This window comes from Alosa pseudoharengus, unplaced genomic scaffold (genome assembly GCF_046254945.1).
Source record: "Alosa pseudoharengus isolate Yale_2024_CS ecotype anadromous, Long Island Sound unplaced genomic scaffold, YU_APseudo_1.1 YU_APseudo_1.1_scf_21, whole genome shotgun sequence".
In the NCBI taxonomy this organism is placed as follows: domain Eukaryota; kingdom Metazoa; phylum Chordata; class Actinopteri; order Clupeiformes; family Clupeidae; genus Alosa; species Alosa pseudoharengus.
The window spans coordinates 10,939,503-10,956,618 of NW_027468674.1; the positions used below are offsets into that span (position 1 = coordinate 10,939,503).

Consider the following 17,116-nt stretch of genomic DNA (forward strand, 5'->3'; position numbering starts at 1 on the left):
ATTAAAGTTACTTTGCTTCGACACGTATCAATCATTAAACCAACGTTCAATAAATAACTGCCCATGTGCTACAACAGATGGTATTGTAGGTTGGGCTACCTCAGGACGATTCACCCCGGTCACTTCCATTGATTGTGGGTTTCTGTCAGGTTTCTGTTCATGTTGTCTCCAAGAAATACGTCATCATTTAGCGACAGTGACATTTGCGAACGAAGCTTCGAAAATGTAAGTCGTTCACGTTTCAGCTAAAATGCATAGCTTAGCAAGGTTGTTGGTTATTTTAACATCTAGTGGTGTATATTAATCTGGTATTTACTACATACGTGTAAATCTGAATAGGGTTTGCTATTAATTAATGTAACATACAAGGCTAACCTTATTTCATACTAGCTAGCTAACGTTGTCAGCATCAGCCCACTTTATTGCGTCCTCATTTTAAAGTATTATGTCTAAGCTCTCTTGCCATATGATGGTTATTTCAACCAGATACACCTCGATACTTAACAATGTATATTTTGACATCGCGCTGGTCTTTGTAACCGAACTTAGGAAGCTAAAGGGTACTAAGCTAAATCGAAATTTCGCTAAGGTTAGCCCTGTTTATGAATGAATGAGCCTGGCCTGTTTCACACGGATGGTGCGACCAAACGTATCAACATGCATGCAATTGGTTTGTTTTGAAGTGGCCAGCGCCACTCATATTGTTTAGAAATCAGGAACATTTCACTTAACTAACTTCTGAAACATTTCGATCTAGCCCTGTGTTAGCATCGTGATAGGTTTACCTTTTAAAAGAGGTCATGGTGTGTCTAATTATCTTGATATTTTGTGAATTCTGAATGTCATCGATAACTGTTACGACTCTTGCTCAGGCAGCGCATGCACATCAAAAGGAACAGACATGCAATAGGCTTATACATTCTGCAAGGAGATGTCCACAAGCAAGCTACACAGCAACTTGAATAGAATGCCATTACTTGCATCCCAAAATGTGCCATGGCTTTTTACATATGTGAACCCATCAACAATTTCAATTATGATTATTCTGTTTATGTTGATGTTCATGATTCTTAACAGACACGTTTGTCCAAAGCGATTTACAATGACATCAATAAACATTAACATTAAAATGAACAGTTTATAGTAAAGTCATACAGTATGGCTTAAATTAACAAAATACCAGTTATTTGTTGCACAAATTGTGAGTGATTGCTTGCTGGCTTGCATTTTTAAAACTGCTGTTTCTTGCCATACATCATCATCATCATCAGCTATAGCCATAGGGGGTGTCTGCACAAATGTCAGTCACAGTCAGATTCATTGTAAATTGTAAACGGTGTTCCTTTTGCATCCACTCCCATCAGGGCTCCGTCGCCAACCAAGAGGAAGGATCGCTCGGACGACAAGACCAAAGAGCGGGGGAAGGAGAAAGCAAGCACCAAAGAAGGGGCGGACAAGGAGAGGGGCAGAGAGAAGGGACGCAAACGCCGCAGTGCGTCCACAGGCAGTAGCAGGTGAGGTTTCTCTCATTGACCGACACTGGCAAGGTCCGGATGCCACAGGATGGCAGCGTGCCCTTTGAAAGACCCCTCCACAAATCTATTTGTGCAGATATCATATGTGTTTTTTTCATTATCTTGGCATTGGCCTAAAGAGTTTCCCAACAAGCTGAAGTCGGTGGTTGAAGCAGCTCCAGTTCTGTTCCAGCAGTAATGTCATGCATTGTTTGTTGTTTGTTTTTTGTTGTTATTGACGGACGTGTGATTGTGCAGCTTCAGTTCCCACATGTAATGCATTGTTTGTTTGTTTCTTTGTTTGTGTGTTTGTTTGTTTGTTTGTTCATCGTTGTTGATGGATGTATGATTGTGCAGCTCCAGTTCCAGCAGTAGCTCGGGCTCCAGCTCCGGCTCGTCCAGCGGGTCCAGCTCGTCCTCGGCCTCCAGTCGCTCGGGATCCTCCAGCTCCCGCTCCTCCAGCTCCTCCAGCTCCTCGGGGTCGCCCACACCCAACCGCCGCCGCCACGACAACCGCAGACGCTCTCGCTCCAAGTATGTGTGCCCAGACCATGCTCCTTTGTTAAAATTCAATATCATTCAATATCGATATAGCAAGCATTTATAAGGGTTTTTGCCTGGATGCACATACAGCACAAGCTTGTTGCTCTGGCATGGCTATTTTATTTATTATTTCAGATAATTTGTGTTGAATATGGATGCATAGGTGTTGAATAGAGCTCCTTTTCATAGACATACAGACTACAATTTAAATTTACCACGATGGATGTATTTTGTAAAATATTTAATTACAAAGTTGTACACTCTTAACATAACATTGCAAAGTGCAGCCACGCAAAGATGGCAGTCGTGTAAAATGTTCTTGGCATTCGTACTGTAGGTCCAAGTCAGTGAAGAAAGACGACAAAGATCGGCGGCGCAGGAGCCCCAGCCCAAGGCCCACGAAGGTCTACCTGGGCCGCCTCACCAGGAACGTCATCAAGGTACTCCTGCCCTTAAGTTGGAGGTGCGGTTTAAAGCAGGGGTTCTCAACCTGTTCTGCCTTAGCAGGGGTTCTCAACCTTCTCTGCCTTATAGCTGCAGTCAGGGATTGCGCAGGAAGTTGTGTTTTTTTGTGTTGATGTTTATATCTAAATTTATTAGCAGATGCGTTTGTGCAACAAAAATTATATTATATTTTAACCCAGGACCAAACTAAACACGCTAGAGAGGTAGCTCACCCCTTCCTTCGTTATTCCCAGAAAAAATCCATGCAGGGTTTCGTTTTTATTTGGGGACAGGCTGCCCCCACTTTGTCAGTTATTGGAGCCTGGGCTGCCTACAGAGAGCGGGGTTTTTTTCACACTGTACTCACGGAATGGGCAGCTAGCAGTCATGAGGAGATGATTACTGAATGTGACAAAAAAATGTTATGGGCTTGAAATTGTGTAAAATCCTTGACTGCACCGTTAAGGCCCACCTATTCATACTGGTAACAGGCCTGGGCCAATTAACAAAAGATCCCCAGTTCGGGTTAGATTTTCTCTGTAGCTAGAGTCCGTTTTCTTTTCTTTTGAAGTAGTCAAAAGACTTACCAGCCAGAGTTTGGTGTCTTGTCTCCAGATGGCGGATGCCGTTTTGAAGGCTTCAGCACCTCATTTGAGCAATACTCAACACACTGGGCTTTGGGCTCAACATCGTCACCTCCAAAACCATAGTTTATGTTTTTACTAGGGCTGTCAAAATAACTGATTAATTTCGATTAATTAATTTGAGAAAAAATAACTGATTAAAAAAATTAGTGCAGATTAATCGATTCAGTATGACCTATGACCCCGAGCCGTCTAGTCAGTAAAAATTTGACTGTAAAATGAAGGAGAGAGAAGAAAACATGCTGCCTGGATCATTGATTGGAACATTTACTTTTAAAAAACGACCTGATGGTGTTGATAAAAAATAAAGTGTTGAAAATAAAGTCCTCTGCAATGTCTGCAGCAAAGAATTTGCATATCACCGGAGTTCATCAACTCTATAGTCGCACATCAATGCAAATAAATAAGTGTTGACATTGAGGGGAGTGTTAATTTATTTTCATTATGTCCCCTAGGTTATATCTGTGGCCTGAAATGCCTTGTATGTGAAAAAAAAACTTTCCCAAAGCACTTTTGAATTTATTTCCTCAGCATATTAGGTCATATCATAGATTATTATGGCAATTATTTGAACAGTGCTGATTATTCAATGATTCATTTGAATTTAAATATTTAAATTACTTTCACAGCAAAAATTATATATGCGATTAATTTAGATTAATTAATCACAGAGTATGTAATTAATTAGATTAATTTTTTTAATCGATTGACAGCCCTAGTTTTTACATTTACTTTAATACAATTCGGATTGTATTTTCACAGAACCTTAGAAGCAAAATGTGGTAAAATATTAGGCCTATCACTAGCACTGACATATGTACAATTAGCACAAGTACACCACAGCATAGAGCATTAGCTTGTCAAACTGAGTGCCTCAAATTTATGACATTGTTTAAAGTTGGAACAAATAATATAGCCTGATACTTTGATAGCTGTTATTTATAAATTGAACATACCGGTAGTTACTCTGAAAGATCTCATTTCATTGTACTGTAACTGTACTAAGAAAAAAAATCTGTTCTTCGTATTTTGCAAAAAATGGCCTTCAACTTCAAAACATTTCCTGGCCCACTAGGTGGCGCTGTGCAGCCCACTAATGGGCCCCGGCCATATACGGTAAAGGAAATGGACACAGTCACCCCATAGGACTTCAATAGAGACAAGTGAAGCCAATTTGAACCCGTTTCCTGTTAGACTACTGATGTGCCACGCAGTTGAGTGTCAAACACGTGACTGGCAACAGACTGGAACACCGTAAGGAACCGCCCTAAGGAAATGTGCAGAGTGCTCCGAGTTTGAGTGCAGCCTTTGATTTGTTCCAACGTAGTATCAACATAACAAAACATTGCTTAATTGTTTTGTTTTTTTCTTGATGCTTTCCTAAATAGCTTAACCATGGACTTTCCCTTAGACTGCTTTCAAGTTTCTCGTCCAGAGAATTTATCTTAATTACTTGGTTACTTATCTCCTGTGCGATTGAAAGTCACATGGTCATGACATTATTTTAGCCTTGGTTTAGAAAAAAAGTTTACTACTGAAGAATGCTATTAAAAAACCGTCTTCTTAATTCCAAATGAAGACACCTAGACTTAGATTTAGAATCCAATGTTAATCCAGCTAGAGCTAGAGCAGGCTGGCGAAAAGAATAGTCCTTTATTCTGGATGTTACAGCAGAGTTTTGGGCCACTGCACAGTACGGCACGTGGCAGCCGTGGCCTACTTGTTAGCACTTTGGACCTGTAACCGGAGGGTTGCCGGTTCGAATCCCGACCAGTAGGCACGGCTGAAGTGCCCTTGAGCAAGGCACCCAACCCCTCACTGCTCCCCGAGCGCCGCTGTTGATGCAGGCAGCTCACTGCGCCAGGATTAGTGTGCTTCACCTCACTGTGTTCACTGTGTGCTGAGTGTGTTTCAGTAATTCACAGATTGGGATAAATGCCGAGACCAAATTTCCCTCACGGGATCAAAAGAGTATATATACTTATACTTAAAGTGAAGCCAAAACAAAGCCAAAACAAAGAACCCTGGGCCAGAATGCTCATGGTTAGAAATAGTGAAATTAGAATACACATTAAACAAATGGTTCTCCGCAGGTATCTGTCTGGAGTCAGGTGGGGGAGAGCAATCAGTGACAGGAAAGACCTGGGCGGGTTCTCCAAAACATCTTTCCAATGTGAATGTGTCTGATGGGGGGAGCAATTAATTGAGTATACCATTTGGCGTGAAAAACATTCTGTTTGCTTACAATCTGTCACAGATAGAATGTTTATTGCAAAACAAAGGGGCAGTAACAATATCAAATACCACCAGTATTCTACACTATGGAGCCCTAAAGTGAGAGATTAGGTTATGAAGCCAGTCACACAATGTTGTAATTCTCTGGAAATAGAAAATGGTTCATATAAATGTTTAAAACGCTTCAGATGTAAGGTTATTTGATGTCAAAGTGACGCCAAAATGAATGGGAGTCAATGGAATGCTAACTCCCAAGTGGTAGACTATTAGGCTCAGAGCCTCCCATACGAGGTATGTTTTCCGAACGTTCGCCTACCCCTTTGGCCCTGGCCTAGTGGTTGAAAAACACTGGTTTAAGGTGTGGGTTTTTGAACATTCTAACATAAGATTCTGTTCCGCCACAATTGAAGGTTCTAAAATTCTATGTTGAATTCAATGAACCCAGATATTCTTTAGAACGTTCATTTTCCAACATTCCCATCACACTGGTGTGACGATACACCTTTAAGGGTTAAAGAAAGTATGCTTTCAGGAAGAGGATGTTTATGGTTCATTGCATGGTTCAAGCCATCATTTGTCTGTCGTCAACATTTTTTCTGTTGCTTTGCAAACACAGTACCAGACAAAATTATATTATAAGACTGTTTAATTGTGCTGTTTACATTTAAGTATCCCAGATGTGTATCAACACATTTGCTGGTTTTACTAACTGCTTTCTCTTGCAATATGTTTGTCATTCTTAAATGCTCAAAAGGCCATGTTGGCAACGTTGCATGATTCGTTTCATAAAGACAGTCCAACAGACTGACGGACTCTCTGCGCCATTTTCTCATGTCTTCTGCAGGAACACATCCAGGAGATCTTCTCCACCTATGGGAAGATCAAGATGATCGATATGCCCATGGACAGGCTCCACCCCCACCTGTCCAAGGGCTACTGCTACGTGGAGTACGAGACGGCCGACGAGGCGGAGAAGGCCCTCAAGCACATGGATGGAGGTGAGTTAGACAGCCTCCTAAGAGGCCAGCCATCACTGCACTGAATTCTGGGTAATAGTTATTCAGAGGTGATGAAAAGCAAGAGTGTGCATACTGTAGGTAAATTGCACTGATAGAAATACTGCGTGGAGTACAGTGAAAATATGTATGGCTCGGAGTGAACTGCCAAGAGTCTCTTGATTATTTAAATAGTTATGCAGGAATTGGGTTTATGGATGTTTATGGATGGCTGATATAATAATAATAATGGTGGTAATAATATAATATAACAATAAATACCTCAATTAACTCTTCAGGAAATAAGAAAAAAAAAAAACACCTAGAGCAGAATTTCTGGGTGGCAAGTCTTAAGAATATATTGTGAAATCCCAGTTTCACAGACTCTGGTTAGTGTGATGGTCTAAGAATATATTGTGAAGTCCCACTTTCACAGACTCTAGTTAGCGTGATGGTCTAAGAATATATTGTGAAGTCCCAGTTTCAGACTCCAGTTAGTGTGATGGTCGAAGACAGTGGTTCTTAAAGTGTGGGGCAGGCCCCCTAGTGGAGAATAGAGACATGACAGGTGGGGAGTGAAGAACAAGAGGACATTAGTTTTTTTTGTGCCTAATGCCTTTTTTCTTTGATAAGGAAGATCATAGATTCAAAACAAAATAGTCACACACAAACATAGGAATCATAAACAGACCGACATATGAATTAAAACATCATCAGATCCTGCAAATTGAGACGGGAAATCTAACGTGGAACCAAAATGTGGGAATAATATTTTAACGTTACCGGGGTCATGGGGTCAGGTGGGGCTTGAAAATTCCCCACCTCCAAAGTGGGAAATGACTGAAAAAATTTGAGAACCACTGGCCTAAGAGTATATTGTGAAATCCCAGTTTCACAGACTCTGGTGTTTAGTTAGTATGATGACACCCAGTGGTGGACTCCAAACACAGTCGGCTAAAATGAAAAAGTACAGCCCCAACATGTCTGCTCGCATAACTTAACAACTGCTTATCAGATTACCTTTACTTTTTCATACAAGTTGTAGAGTCACTATGTCTTGGTCTTCCTACATTGCAGGCAGCTCACTGCGCCGGGATTAGTGTGTGCTTCACCTCACTGTGTGTTCACTGTGTGCTGAGTGTGTTTCACTAATTCATGGATTGGGATAAATGCAGAGACCAAATTTCCTTCACGGGATCAAAAGAGTACACTTATATCCTGATTTTTTTGTTTAGTTTTTTTGCTTTACAAGACAGGTGCGAGGATATGCAGTCACCGCTATTGTTTAGTAATGTAGAGAGAAACTGCAGTGCAGCCTCCCTACTTGTTTACCCCTGTACAAACACACATAGGTATATCATTTTTAAAGGTGTATGACGGATATGTTGGAAAATGAATGTTCTAAAGAATATCTGGATTCATTGAATTCAACATAGAATTTTAGAACCTTCAATTGTTGCGGAATGGTGTTTTTATCTTTGATAAATAGATTAATGGGCAGCCAGGAGATCACTGCCACCACTGTGACATTTTTAACCTCTGCCTATTTGTTGCTGACCAACATCATAAAAGACATAATACGCAACTGCCACACATAGACTATTTCATTGTAACATGTGCAGGCCAGCTAAACAGGGCTGAAGTTCTGTAAGTAATGGAACTGTTTTAGAAGCAGCACCCTGAGCACATCACGCAATGTGAGTCTGGCCTGTAGGCCTCTACGGGGGAAACCCTCCTATGGCAAGCCCTTTGAGCATGTACATTTTCTCCAAAGCCACGTACAAGATGAGGAATAATATTCAAACTACATTGCAGAAGAGACCTTAGGCAGGGCTATATGTTAACTTTTTTTGCACATAGCACTGGTGAGAGGTTGATAGTTTTGTAGCACAATCCCCAACATCTCTAGCATCGGTATGTACCACCTCAGAAAAGAATAGGCTCTCCAAGTACCATAATTATGACTGGCATTAAAATACAATTCACATATTGTATTTTATTGCCAATTTTACATATTGTACATACTGTTTTGCATCGTTTGTTGCTGGCAGGTGCAATGGAAGCCTAGTCACTTGTGCTGGGCTCATTGTCACCAACTTCAGTTTCTGCTTGACATATTCACCACACTTCTCTTTCTAATACTTCCCGTTCAGAACCATGATTGCATGAATGTTTTGATCCAACATGTTTGCTTCCTTTTCCTTTGCTTGCCATCACAGCTTAGCTTGTCAACCATTTGCTAAGGTTCCATACAATTAAACTAGCCTAGTAGGCTATTGGCTGTGTAGGAGCTGATATAAAAACAAATATAGGCCTGCTTTTTTTTCATGAAAAAAAAAAAATAGTTTAAATTTAACTTCATTGATCGCATGGTTAAGGATTTTGAATTATAAACAGTATATTTTGAGATCATCTGAAGTGAATATGTCATCTTTATAAAAAAAAATGTTGGAGACTCCTAGAGTACCACTACAAGGAGTCTGCGTACCACCAGTGATGCCTGTACCACAGTTTGAGAACCACTGCTCTAGAAAACACTTCAAATAAGAAATCACCAGTGCTAAGCTGGTAAATCATCCATAGCACAGACTGATTTTTTTGTAGCATGTGCTACATATATGTAGCACTGTACAGCCCTGCCTTAGGTAACAATTAATACTACTTTTAATAGGTAACAATTAATACTACTTTTAATAGGTAACAATTAATACTACTTTTAATACATAAAGGTGAGGACAAGTTTAAGTGCAGAAGTTGAAGTAGTAGCTGAAGTGTAATCAAAGGAGGTAGTGGTAGAAGGAAGAACATCTAGCTGTAAGTACTTCTAGTTGATGGTGTTTGTCTTTGATGTGCAGGTCAGATTGACGGGCAGGAGATCACCGCCACCGCAGTGCTGGCCCTCAGGGTGCGCCCCCCGCCCCGCCGGCCCTCCCCTCCCCGCAGGATGCCCCCCCCGCCGCCCATGTGGCGCAGGACCCCCCCACGGATGAGGAGGAGGTGAGTTTACACCTAAATTAAAGGCTTTTTTTAAACTATAAAAAGCAGTGCTTTTTGGGTTTTTGTTTTCCCCTAGTGTGGCAATGTAAATGCAGTAACTACCAAATGTTCATTTGCTGAAAAATAACGAACCAACGAAGTCTGAAATCCACTCTGTTCTTGCCAAGATGATCACGTTTGAAAGATCCTTGGCTTTTGTACGTGAGCACTTGTGCGACATTGTCATCTGTCGTGACTGCTTTCCTCATCTCTTTCACTGTTGCCAGGTCCCGCTCGCCTCGACGACGGTCTCCAGTCCGTCGCCGTTCCCGATCTCGCTCGCCTGGCCGAAGACGCCATCGTTCGCGTTCCAGCTCCAACTCCTCCCGATAAAAACCCGCAGGCTGACCCAAGTACCCCATGCGCCAAGCATTAGCGTGACCCTTCAGTGTTTGATAAGCTACCTGCCTGTCAATGACAATTCCACATCATTTCTCATTTCTCCATTGACGGCCATGTTACAAAGAGGTGAAGGTTGCTTTCAAACCTTTATCCTGTTGATGTTTTTCTCCTTCTAGGAACATTTTCGTGTTTTTACAGCTTATTACGACTGTGTACTTGTACATAAGAAAAAGGCTTTGTATAGATAAAAAAAAACATTTTAAGTACTGTTTTAGTTTCCCCCCTACTCTTATAACAGATGTTTTTTCCCCCCGCATATTTCTGTTCAGCTCCTCTACAACAAACGAACTGCATGATGCTGTCGCTGAGTTCTATTACCATAGAGATTTGTGGTGCAGAGCTGTCAGACGTATAAGAATGAGATTTCTGAGGGACTTTGTCATTGGTAGATTTATGTGTTATATTAAGAATAAAATAAATACAAAAGTCCAAAACAATTTGTTTGTGTTAGTGAGCCATGTGTGTAAATATCAGTGACAGATGTTTTTGCTATTCAAAAACCATGATTCATATAAAATAAGGGAGAAAAATGAGACTCCTTCGTCTGTGATATCTTTAAAGCACGTCAGCCAACGATTCCATTACAGCCAAGCAGGATAAATTGTGTCTGGTTCAGCTAATAGGTCTGAAGCATTTAAGCATTTAGTTAGTGACATGATTGGGTCAAGGCCTCCAGTTAAATAGCAATAATTAATAAACAAAGCCCCGAAACACTGAGCTTAAATCAACATATTTTATATACAGTCTTTATGGGATGGGGAATATAATTTACACACATTAACAATTTATGTACAAGGTTGAGGGAACACCAGTTAGCATGTCCGCACTGGTGTGCTTCTCAGAGAGAGGGGGCCTATTATCCTTGTGGTTTGGTCTCTGGCTTCTCAGTGCTGGGTTGATCCACGAGGTCTTTAAATCCAAGCTTCTCCAAAGGCTCCTTTGCCATGAGTTGCCTACACAACACAAACAGGAAGCTGATGACAAGAACTACAATTTCTGCCATGTCCTCTCTGACCACAGTATATTATGAGATGTAAATACTTTGTGCAGAACAGCACAAAGGTGTGATTGTGGCAAGGACAGCAAACATGTGTTGTGTGTCCTGCTACAATAGGAATACTACCCTTACATAACATAGCTGCAGTTGGACAAGTTATGCAGTTTATCTGAAGTACAACACAGCACAATGATATTGTCATGTCCAAAATATACCATGTCTGCGGTTAAGTGAAGTACTATGTAGCAGAGAATGTCTAATAGCTCTGTATGTAGTGCAGTGCAGTTATTTCATGTCCAAAATATTGCATTTCCTGCTTATGAACTGCAAATAATTCCTCCAAAACGGTAGCCTCCATGGTCACGCCCACCTAGAATCTCCTTGAAGGCAGGCTACTAAAACTAGTTTGGAATGGATACTCAGAAAACTGAGCAAGTTTTGATAATTTAAATTGTTCGAGTTGTTAACTTGAGGTGCAGTTATTTTTTTTTTGTAAGAGTAGTTTTAGCCTACATTTGCCCAACATTGTTCGCCCATTTCTGTTTGCAACTGTCAAAACAAGGCTCTGAACTCAGGTTGCAATACATCACTTGATCAGCCGCACAACATACTTGTCCATCCTGCATTCTAGGTAGTCTTTGGACTGCAGTCGACACTTGGAGTTATCGTGACTGTTGTCTCTGAGGCATCGCATAAATTTCTCTTTGAAAGCTTTGCATTCTCCTACAGTGGAAGTAGAACATGTCTGATTAGAGAAATTCGAAACACACAAAGTCTTTAATTGCTCAATTATACTCCTCAATCATTGCCAACCGCTGTGAATAAAACACCCATATGTCACTGACTTATAAGACCTTTTAAGCAATACTGAAAAGTACACATGAACTTCATCAAAGTCTAGCTTGGACAACCAATAGCAGAGGTATTAGCTTAGATAACCAACCACAAACCACGTTAACTCACCAAAATGATCCAGAGGAAAAGCTCCTTTGTCTGGAGCACGAGGGCGGAACGATTTACTTCCAAAATTCATTGCTGTCGACATCTTTGCGTTTTGGCATTAACGAAGTTTACAACAAAAAGTCTCAACATACAGTTGACATTCGCATGGACGTTGCTAGTAGGTTCTTCTTCTGTGGTAGCATTATTAAGTACATAAGGATTTAGTGCTGCCACCTGCTGTAGTGGTGGAACTACAGCAGATACGAGTTCCAGACTTTCATAAGTTCCAAAGGGTGAAAGGTGACTCCAAAATTGGTGTGTGGAGAGCATTAGCTCCCGCGCCAGAAAGCATTCTGGCGCAGTTTTTCTGGGAATATTTACCCAGAAAAACTGCACGTAACCAAAACAAATGTTTCAATCCCTCCCAATTCAATGTGGTTTTGCAGGGGTATTTCCCCAGTAATGCCATCATGAAAGACATTTTCCGTTAACCAAATTTAAAACTCAACAGAGCCAAATGGCAAACTGTCAGCATCAGCTGCAGATCCAGCTTGACAGGCTCTGAGTCAGTACATCGCTGAGCTCATTGTATTGTTCATTCTATTGTTCGCCTTGAGACTCTGCATTGCCCAGAAAACTTCTTGATCATAAATCATTCTGTCAGATAAACATTTAGGATATTGTAATGTCTGAAATCTATCCTATGTCTTGAATTTAGAAGCCAACGCTGCAACATTGTAGGCTATGTTAGCTGTTTGTACACATGAAACTTATTTTAGGGAAAATTTGCAATGCAAATTTGCAGCACCACACTTCAACTTTTCTCTAGGTTGTATCATAATAATAGTGACATTTAGTGCCTTTCTCTAACCCAACGTCACTTTAAAAAAAGTCAAAACAAAAAAAGAAGAAAGAAGAGTTCATACAGGCCATAAAGAAAAGTTTATTAACAACTTTGAAAATAAAGGTTTTTTTTTTCATTTGTAACAGTTTAGAAGAGTGCATTAACCTATAGTCTGACACAGTAAGCTAAAATGACCTTTATGGAACATTCCATTCAACATCTAACATCATATGATATATAAGAATAAATCTTTGTTAATTAATATATACAATACAATATATACAATAAACTCACAGAATATATACGGCAGCATGTTGACAAATAAATACATTGGTGTGTTGTTGATGCTCTCTCATTTTTAGGGCTTTGAGGTTTGACAGGTCCAGGTGGTTGGCTCATGACTGTGCACAAGTTCTCTCCTGAGAAGAAGAAAAAGCAGAAAAGAGTTTTGAGCCACGTACAAAGTGTATATGCAAAATCCTCCGTGCTGTGGAATCCCCTGGAACTATTTTAACAATCTTTCATCTGATTTTATTCCACTGTGTGTAGTTTAGACAATGTTTACAGCCATCTGTGACTGCTCTATAAGTTACCATGGAATCACAGCTTACATTTTTCTAACTTGACAAAACTGTCCTTTTATTCCCATCATGCACTGGCATGAATTATGGAGGGGGGTGTGTGTTTTGTGTTGTTGTTGCTGACTGTGGTAATTCTAGTATGATTTCATTTCACACATGAGTCAGGCACCACATACTGGCATCACATGCTCTGCACTCTGAACCTATAGCTCTAAGCTACACACATGCACTTTCCCATAAGCTGGTCACACATCTGCTGCAGAGACTCTCCCTACGGACCACATGGGGGTTTGGAAAATCTCTGTTTCAGCTATTGAAAAAAAAAAATAACAACTGTAGCTTATGTCCGCAAAACAAACAGCGACAGAGCAGATAGTGAAGCCAAAGAAAGCACCATGTTGTTGTGGACACTCACTTCCTCCGTGGCTGTTCTCCGCTGCCGCTGCGGCACAGCAGTCCCTCGTCGCACGGGCAGATCTGGTTGATGCTGAAGGCCAGTCCACCGTCGGGCACGAAGCAGCCCTCGCCCAGCGCCAGCTTCCGCTTGCACACCTGCTCGCCGTGGTGACGGGCACAGCACATGGAGGGCCCACAGTCCCTGTCCACCTTACACCTGGCACCTGGGAGAAAGGAGGAGAGAGGAGGAGAGAGGGACAGAGAGAGAGAGAGAATTACTTTCATATCTGTAAGTGCCTGGAACAGATCATTAAAAAAGTAGTTGGTGTGCTTGTGTGTGATTGTATGTGCTTTTGTGCACTGTGTGTGCACGGTGTGTGTGTGTGTGTGTGTGTGCACGGTGTGTGTGTGTGTGTGTGTGTGTGTGTGTGAGTGTGCATAGTTGACACAATCTCCAATGAATCTTTACATGTCTCCCTAACACTCATCTTATATAACTACTCACTCCAATAACTAATGTATGTCAGTACATGATGGAGAAGAGTTCTCTCTTTTCTCCAAACACAGTTCTCCTGACACAGAGTTCTCTCTCTTCTCCTTACACAGTTCTCCTGACACAGAGTTCTCTCTCTTCTCCTAACACAGTTCTCCTGTAGAACAGTTCTCTCTCTTCTCCTGACACAGAGGTCTCTCCCTTCTCCAAACACAGAGTTCCTGTAGAACAGTTCTCTCTCTTCTCCTGACACAGAGTTCTCTCCCTTCTCCAAACACAAAGTGCAGAGTTCCTGTAGAACAGTTCTCTCTCTTCTCCTAACACAGAGTTCTCTCTCTTCTCCTTACACAGTTCTCCTGACACAGAGTTCTCTCCCTTCTCCAAACACAGAGTTCCTGTACAGTTCTCCTGTGTGCTCTGCTTCTTACCCTCTTGTCCCCCGGGGATGCTACGTAGACACTTCCCAAACATGCAGTGCAGGCCACGCACGCACTGGCCATCCCGACGGCAGTACTGGCCCTCCTGCCTCAGAGGGACGCAGTGGCCAAAATGGCGGTTGCAGGCAAAGCCTTTGCCACACGCTCGGTCATGCTCGCAGGCCACCTGTAGGGAAACGGTTTCAAAATGACCAGGGGTCAGGATGTGTTTCTGTGTTGATGTTTATGCTGAGTAAGACAGGAATGAGAATGGCTGACATTAGATAGATAGATAGATAGATAGATAGATAGATAGATACTTTATTGATCCCTAGGGGATTTTTTTTTTTTATGTTCCCACAGCCCTATGTTCCCTAACCCACCTACCCATACCTCAGGCCTAACCCCAACCCCAACCACAACCACAACCACAACCTCAAACCCAACCCTAACCCTAACCCTATAACCCTAACCCTAACCATAGAAATGCGGGAACACAGGGCTGTGGGAACATAGGGCTGACCCCATCCCATGCCTGTGTGTGTGTGTGTGTGTGTGTGTGTGTGTGACTGTCATTTCCTCTCACTGTTTGCTAATCAACTTTCTTTCCTAGAAATGAGAATGTTGAAATAGTGAAGTTTGTGCTCTGTGTGAAACGATTAAATATGTTATGTTGAATTGAATTGTGTGTGTGTGTGCGTGTGTGTGTGTGTGAATGTTGAAATGGTGAAGCTTGTGCTCTGTGTATACTCTACCTGCTGTCATTAGTCTCAGGGGTGACAGAGCCTTAGAGTTTCACGCCTTAGTTAAAACAAACATTGGATGTTAAATGCTGCGTTTTAACACACAGTTTGCTATCATTACTTGTCATTTTAAATCACTTGCGGCCTCCTTATTAGAGTAATGATTACAGTGTTCGCAAACAGACTCCACCTCAACACTCAACAGCAAGGAAGCGTCAAATGAAAGATTGGACGATTCTAATGATGGCAAGGACTGGACTGTTTCAACATCTGTGCAGTGGCAACATAAAACACAATGAACCGTTTAACATAATGTACCATCCATGCAAAATCAGCAATCTATCTGTTTCTAATCCGTATCAGATAAATAAATAATATAATTAATACATTTCTCATTATGATTATCATTACCTATTATGTGCTTTACTTTTTAAGCATTTCTTTAACTATTGCCCTTTTATGCTTTTATTTACCATTATTCTCAAAACAAGTTTTGTTTATGTAAAGCACATTGAATTATACCTGTGTATGAAATGTGCTACATAAACAACCTTGCCTTGCCTTTGCCTTGCCATTTGTAAATATGCAACCTCTCTCCAGCACTGAGGGACTGGACTTATGTTACTGTTAAATGCTCCAAATGTAAAGCACTTTGAGCTGCATTCTGTGTATGAAAGGTGCTATACAAACAAAGCTTATTATTATTAGTAGTAGTAGATAGATAGATAGATAGATAGATAGATAGATAGATAGATACTTTATTGATCCCCAAGGGATATATTGACGTACCGAGTCTGCTTTGTAGCTGGACGGCAGGTCCTCCAGTCCCTTGTCGTGGTGTCGGAGCGGGCCGTCCTCGGGAGGACCGTGAGGCATGGCCAGCATCCAGGCCCAGATCCTGGCCTGCGCCGCCGACAGGCACACGCACACACAGAGCAGCGTCCGCAACGCTGACCTCGCCCGCGCCGCTCTCATCTCCACGGCCCGGGGTCCTCCGCAAACGCAGTCTTCGCAGAGAGAGAGACAGAGAGAGAGAGAGACGGATGAACTCGGCCGTCTCAGAGAGAGAGAGAGAGAGAGAGAGAGAGATGGATGAATTCGGTCTTCTCAGAGAGAGAGAGAGAGACGGATGAACTCAGTCTTCTCAGAGAGAGAGAGAGAGAGATGGAATCTGTCGAATTGTTGTCCTTAAAAAACGAGGACTGACCCTTTTGGCCAGACCCAAACAATGCTGTGTCACTGGAGGAAGGCGAGGACAGATATTTAAACACGGTCTTGTAGAAAAGAGCTGTGGCCTTTGCAGAGCAGTCCAGCAGCTCGATGTGTAGGTGTCTCCCCCGTGCTTAGGCAGTCGTATGCAGTGTGTCCTCCACACTGGGCTTAAATACATCCCAACATCCCCCCACACCCCCGGACCAGCGCCCCCCCCCCCCCCCCCCCATTCAAAATATGCTGATGCTGTCTGTCCCAGCCATGGGAAAGGTGGGGACAATTAGTGGTTAATGGATTAACTAAATTGTTTGCACCGCCCCTTAACAGACCCCCCCCCCCCCCCCCCCCCCGAACACTCCTCGTACCCATAGATAACATTAGCAAGTAGTGAAGGTGGCAGGGGGATTAAGTGTGTGTGTGTGGGGGGGGTGGATTTATCAGGGCACTAATGGATTAACAACAGGCCTGTTCACAATGGAGGCAAGACAAGAATCGCAGCAGCCTACAGCTGGGGCAACTAAATGGGGACAAAAGCTGCCCCCCCCCCCCCCCAATCCCCCAACCCCTAAAAAAACAAACGTTGGGGTCCCCACAGCTTGTTCGAGTGTCAACGGAGAGAGAGAGAGAAAGGTAGGGGTGGGGGGTGGGCGGGGGGGGCAAGCGCTGTTGACCCGAGCCT

The 17,116-nt window shown here is 42.2% G+C and overlaps 3 protein-coding genes across 3 annotated transcripts; 1 reads left to right on the plus strand and 2 right to left on the minus strand.

The window, feature by feature from the left end:
• The first annotated feature begins 170 nt into the window (after positions 1-170).
• LOC143137589 (RNA-binding protein with serine-rich domain 1-like) lies at positions 171-10,436 on the plus strand. The gene is made up of 7 exons (XM_076297836.1): positions 171-225; positions 1,365-1,514; positions 1,872-2,048; positions 2,395-2,497; positions 6,225-6,378; positions 9,231-9,372; positions 9,639-10,436. Coding segments are annotated over exons 1-7 (834 nt in total). The 5' UTR covers positions 171-223; the 3' UTR covers positions 9,745-10,436.
• A 96-nt stretch (positions 10,437-10,532) lies between these two features.
• cox19 (cytochrome c oxidase assembly factor COX19) lies at positions 10,533-11,967 on the minus strand. Its single transcript, XM_076297837.1, has 3 exons — positions 11,774-11,967; positions 11,422-11,533; positions 10,533-10,766 (listed from the first exon to the last, which is right to left on the minus strand). Exons 1-3 carry the CDS (start codon positions 11,853-11,855, stop codon positions 10,670-10,672), a joined length of 291 nt encoding a protein of 96 aa, XP_076153952.1. The 5' UTR covers positions 11,856-11,967; the 3' UTR covers positions 10,533-10,669.
• A 987-nt stretch (positions 11,968-12,954) lies between these two features.
• LOC143138725 (dickkopf-related protein 3-like) lies at positions 12,955-16,623 on the minus strand. Its single transcript, XM_076299142.1, has 5 exons — positions 16,614-16,623; positions 16,015-16,175; positions 14,495-14,669; positions 13,593-13,797; positions 12,955-13,015 (listed from the first exon to the last, which is right to left on the minus strand). The coding sequence occupies exons 1-5, from the start codon at positions 16,621-16,623 to the stop codon at positions 12,955-12,957; spliced, it is 612 nt and encodes a 203-aa protein (XP_076155257.1).
• Between the last annotated feature and the right edge of the window lie 493 nt (positions 16,624-17,116).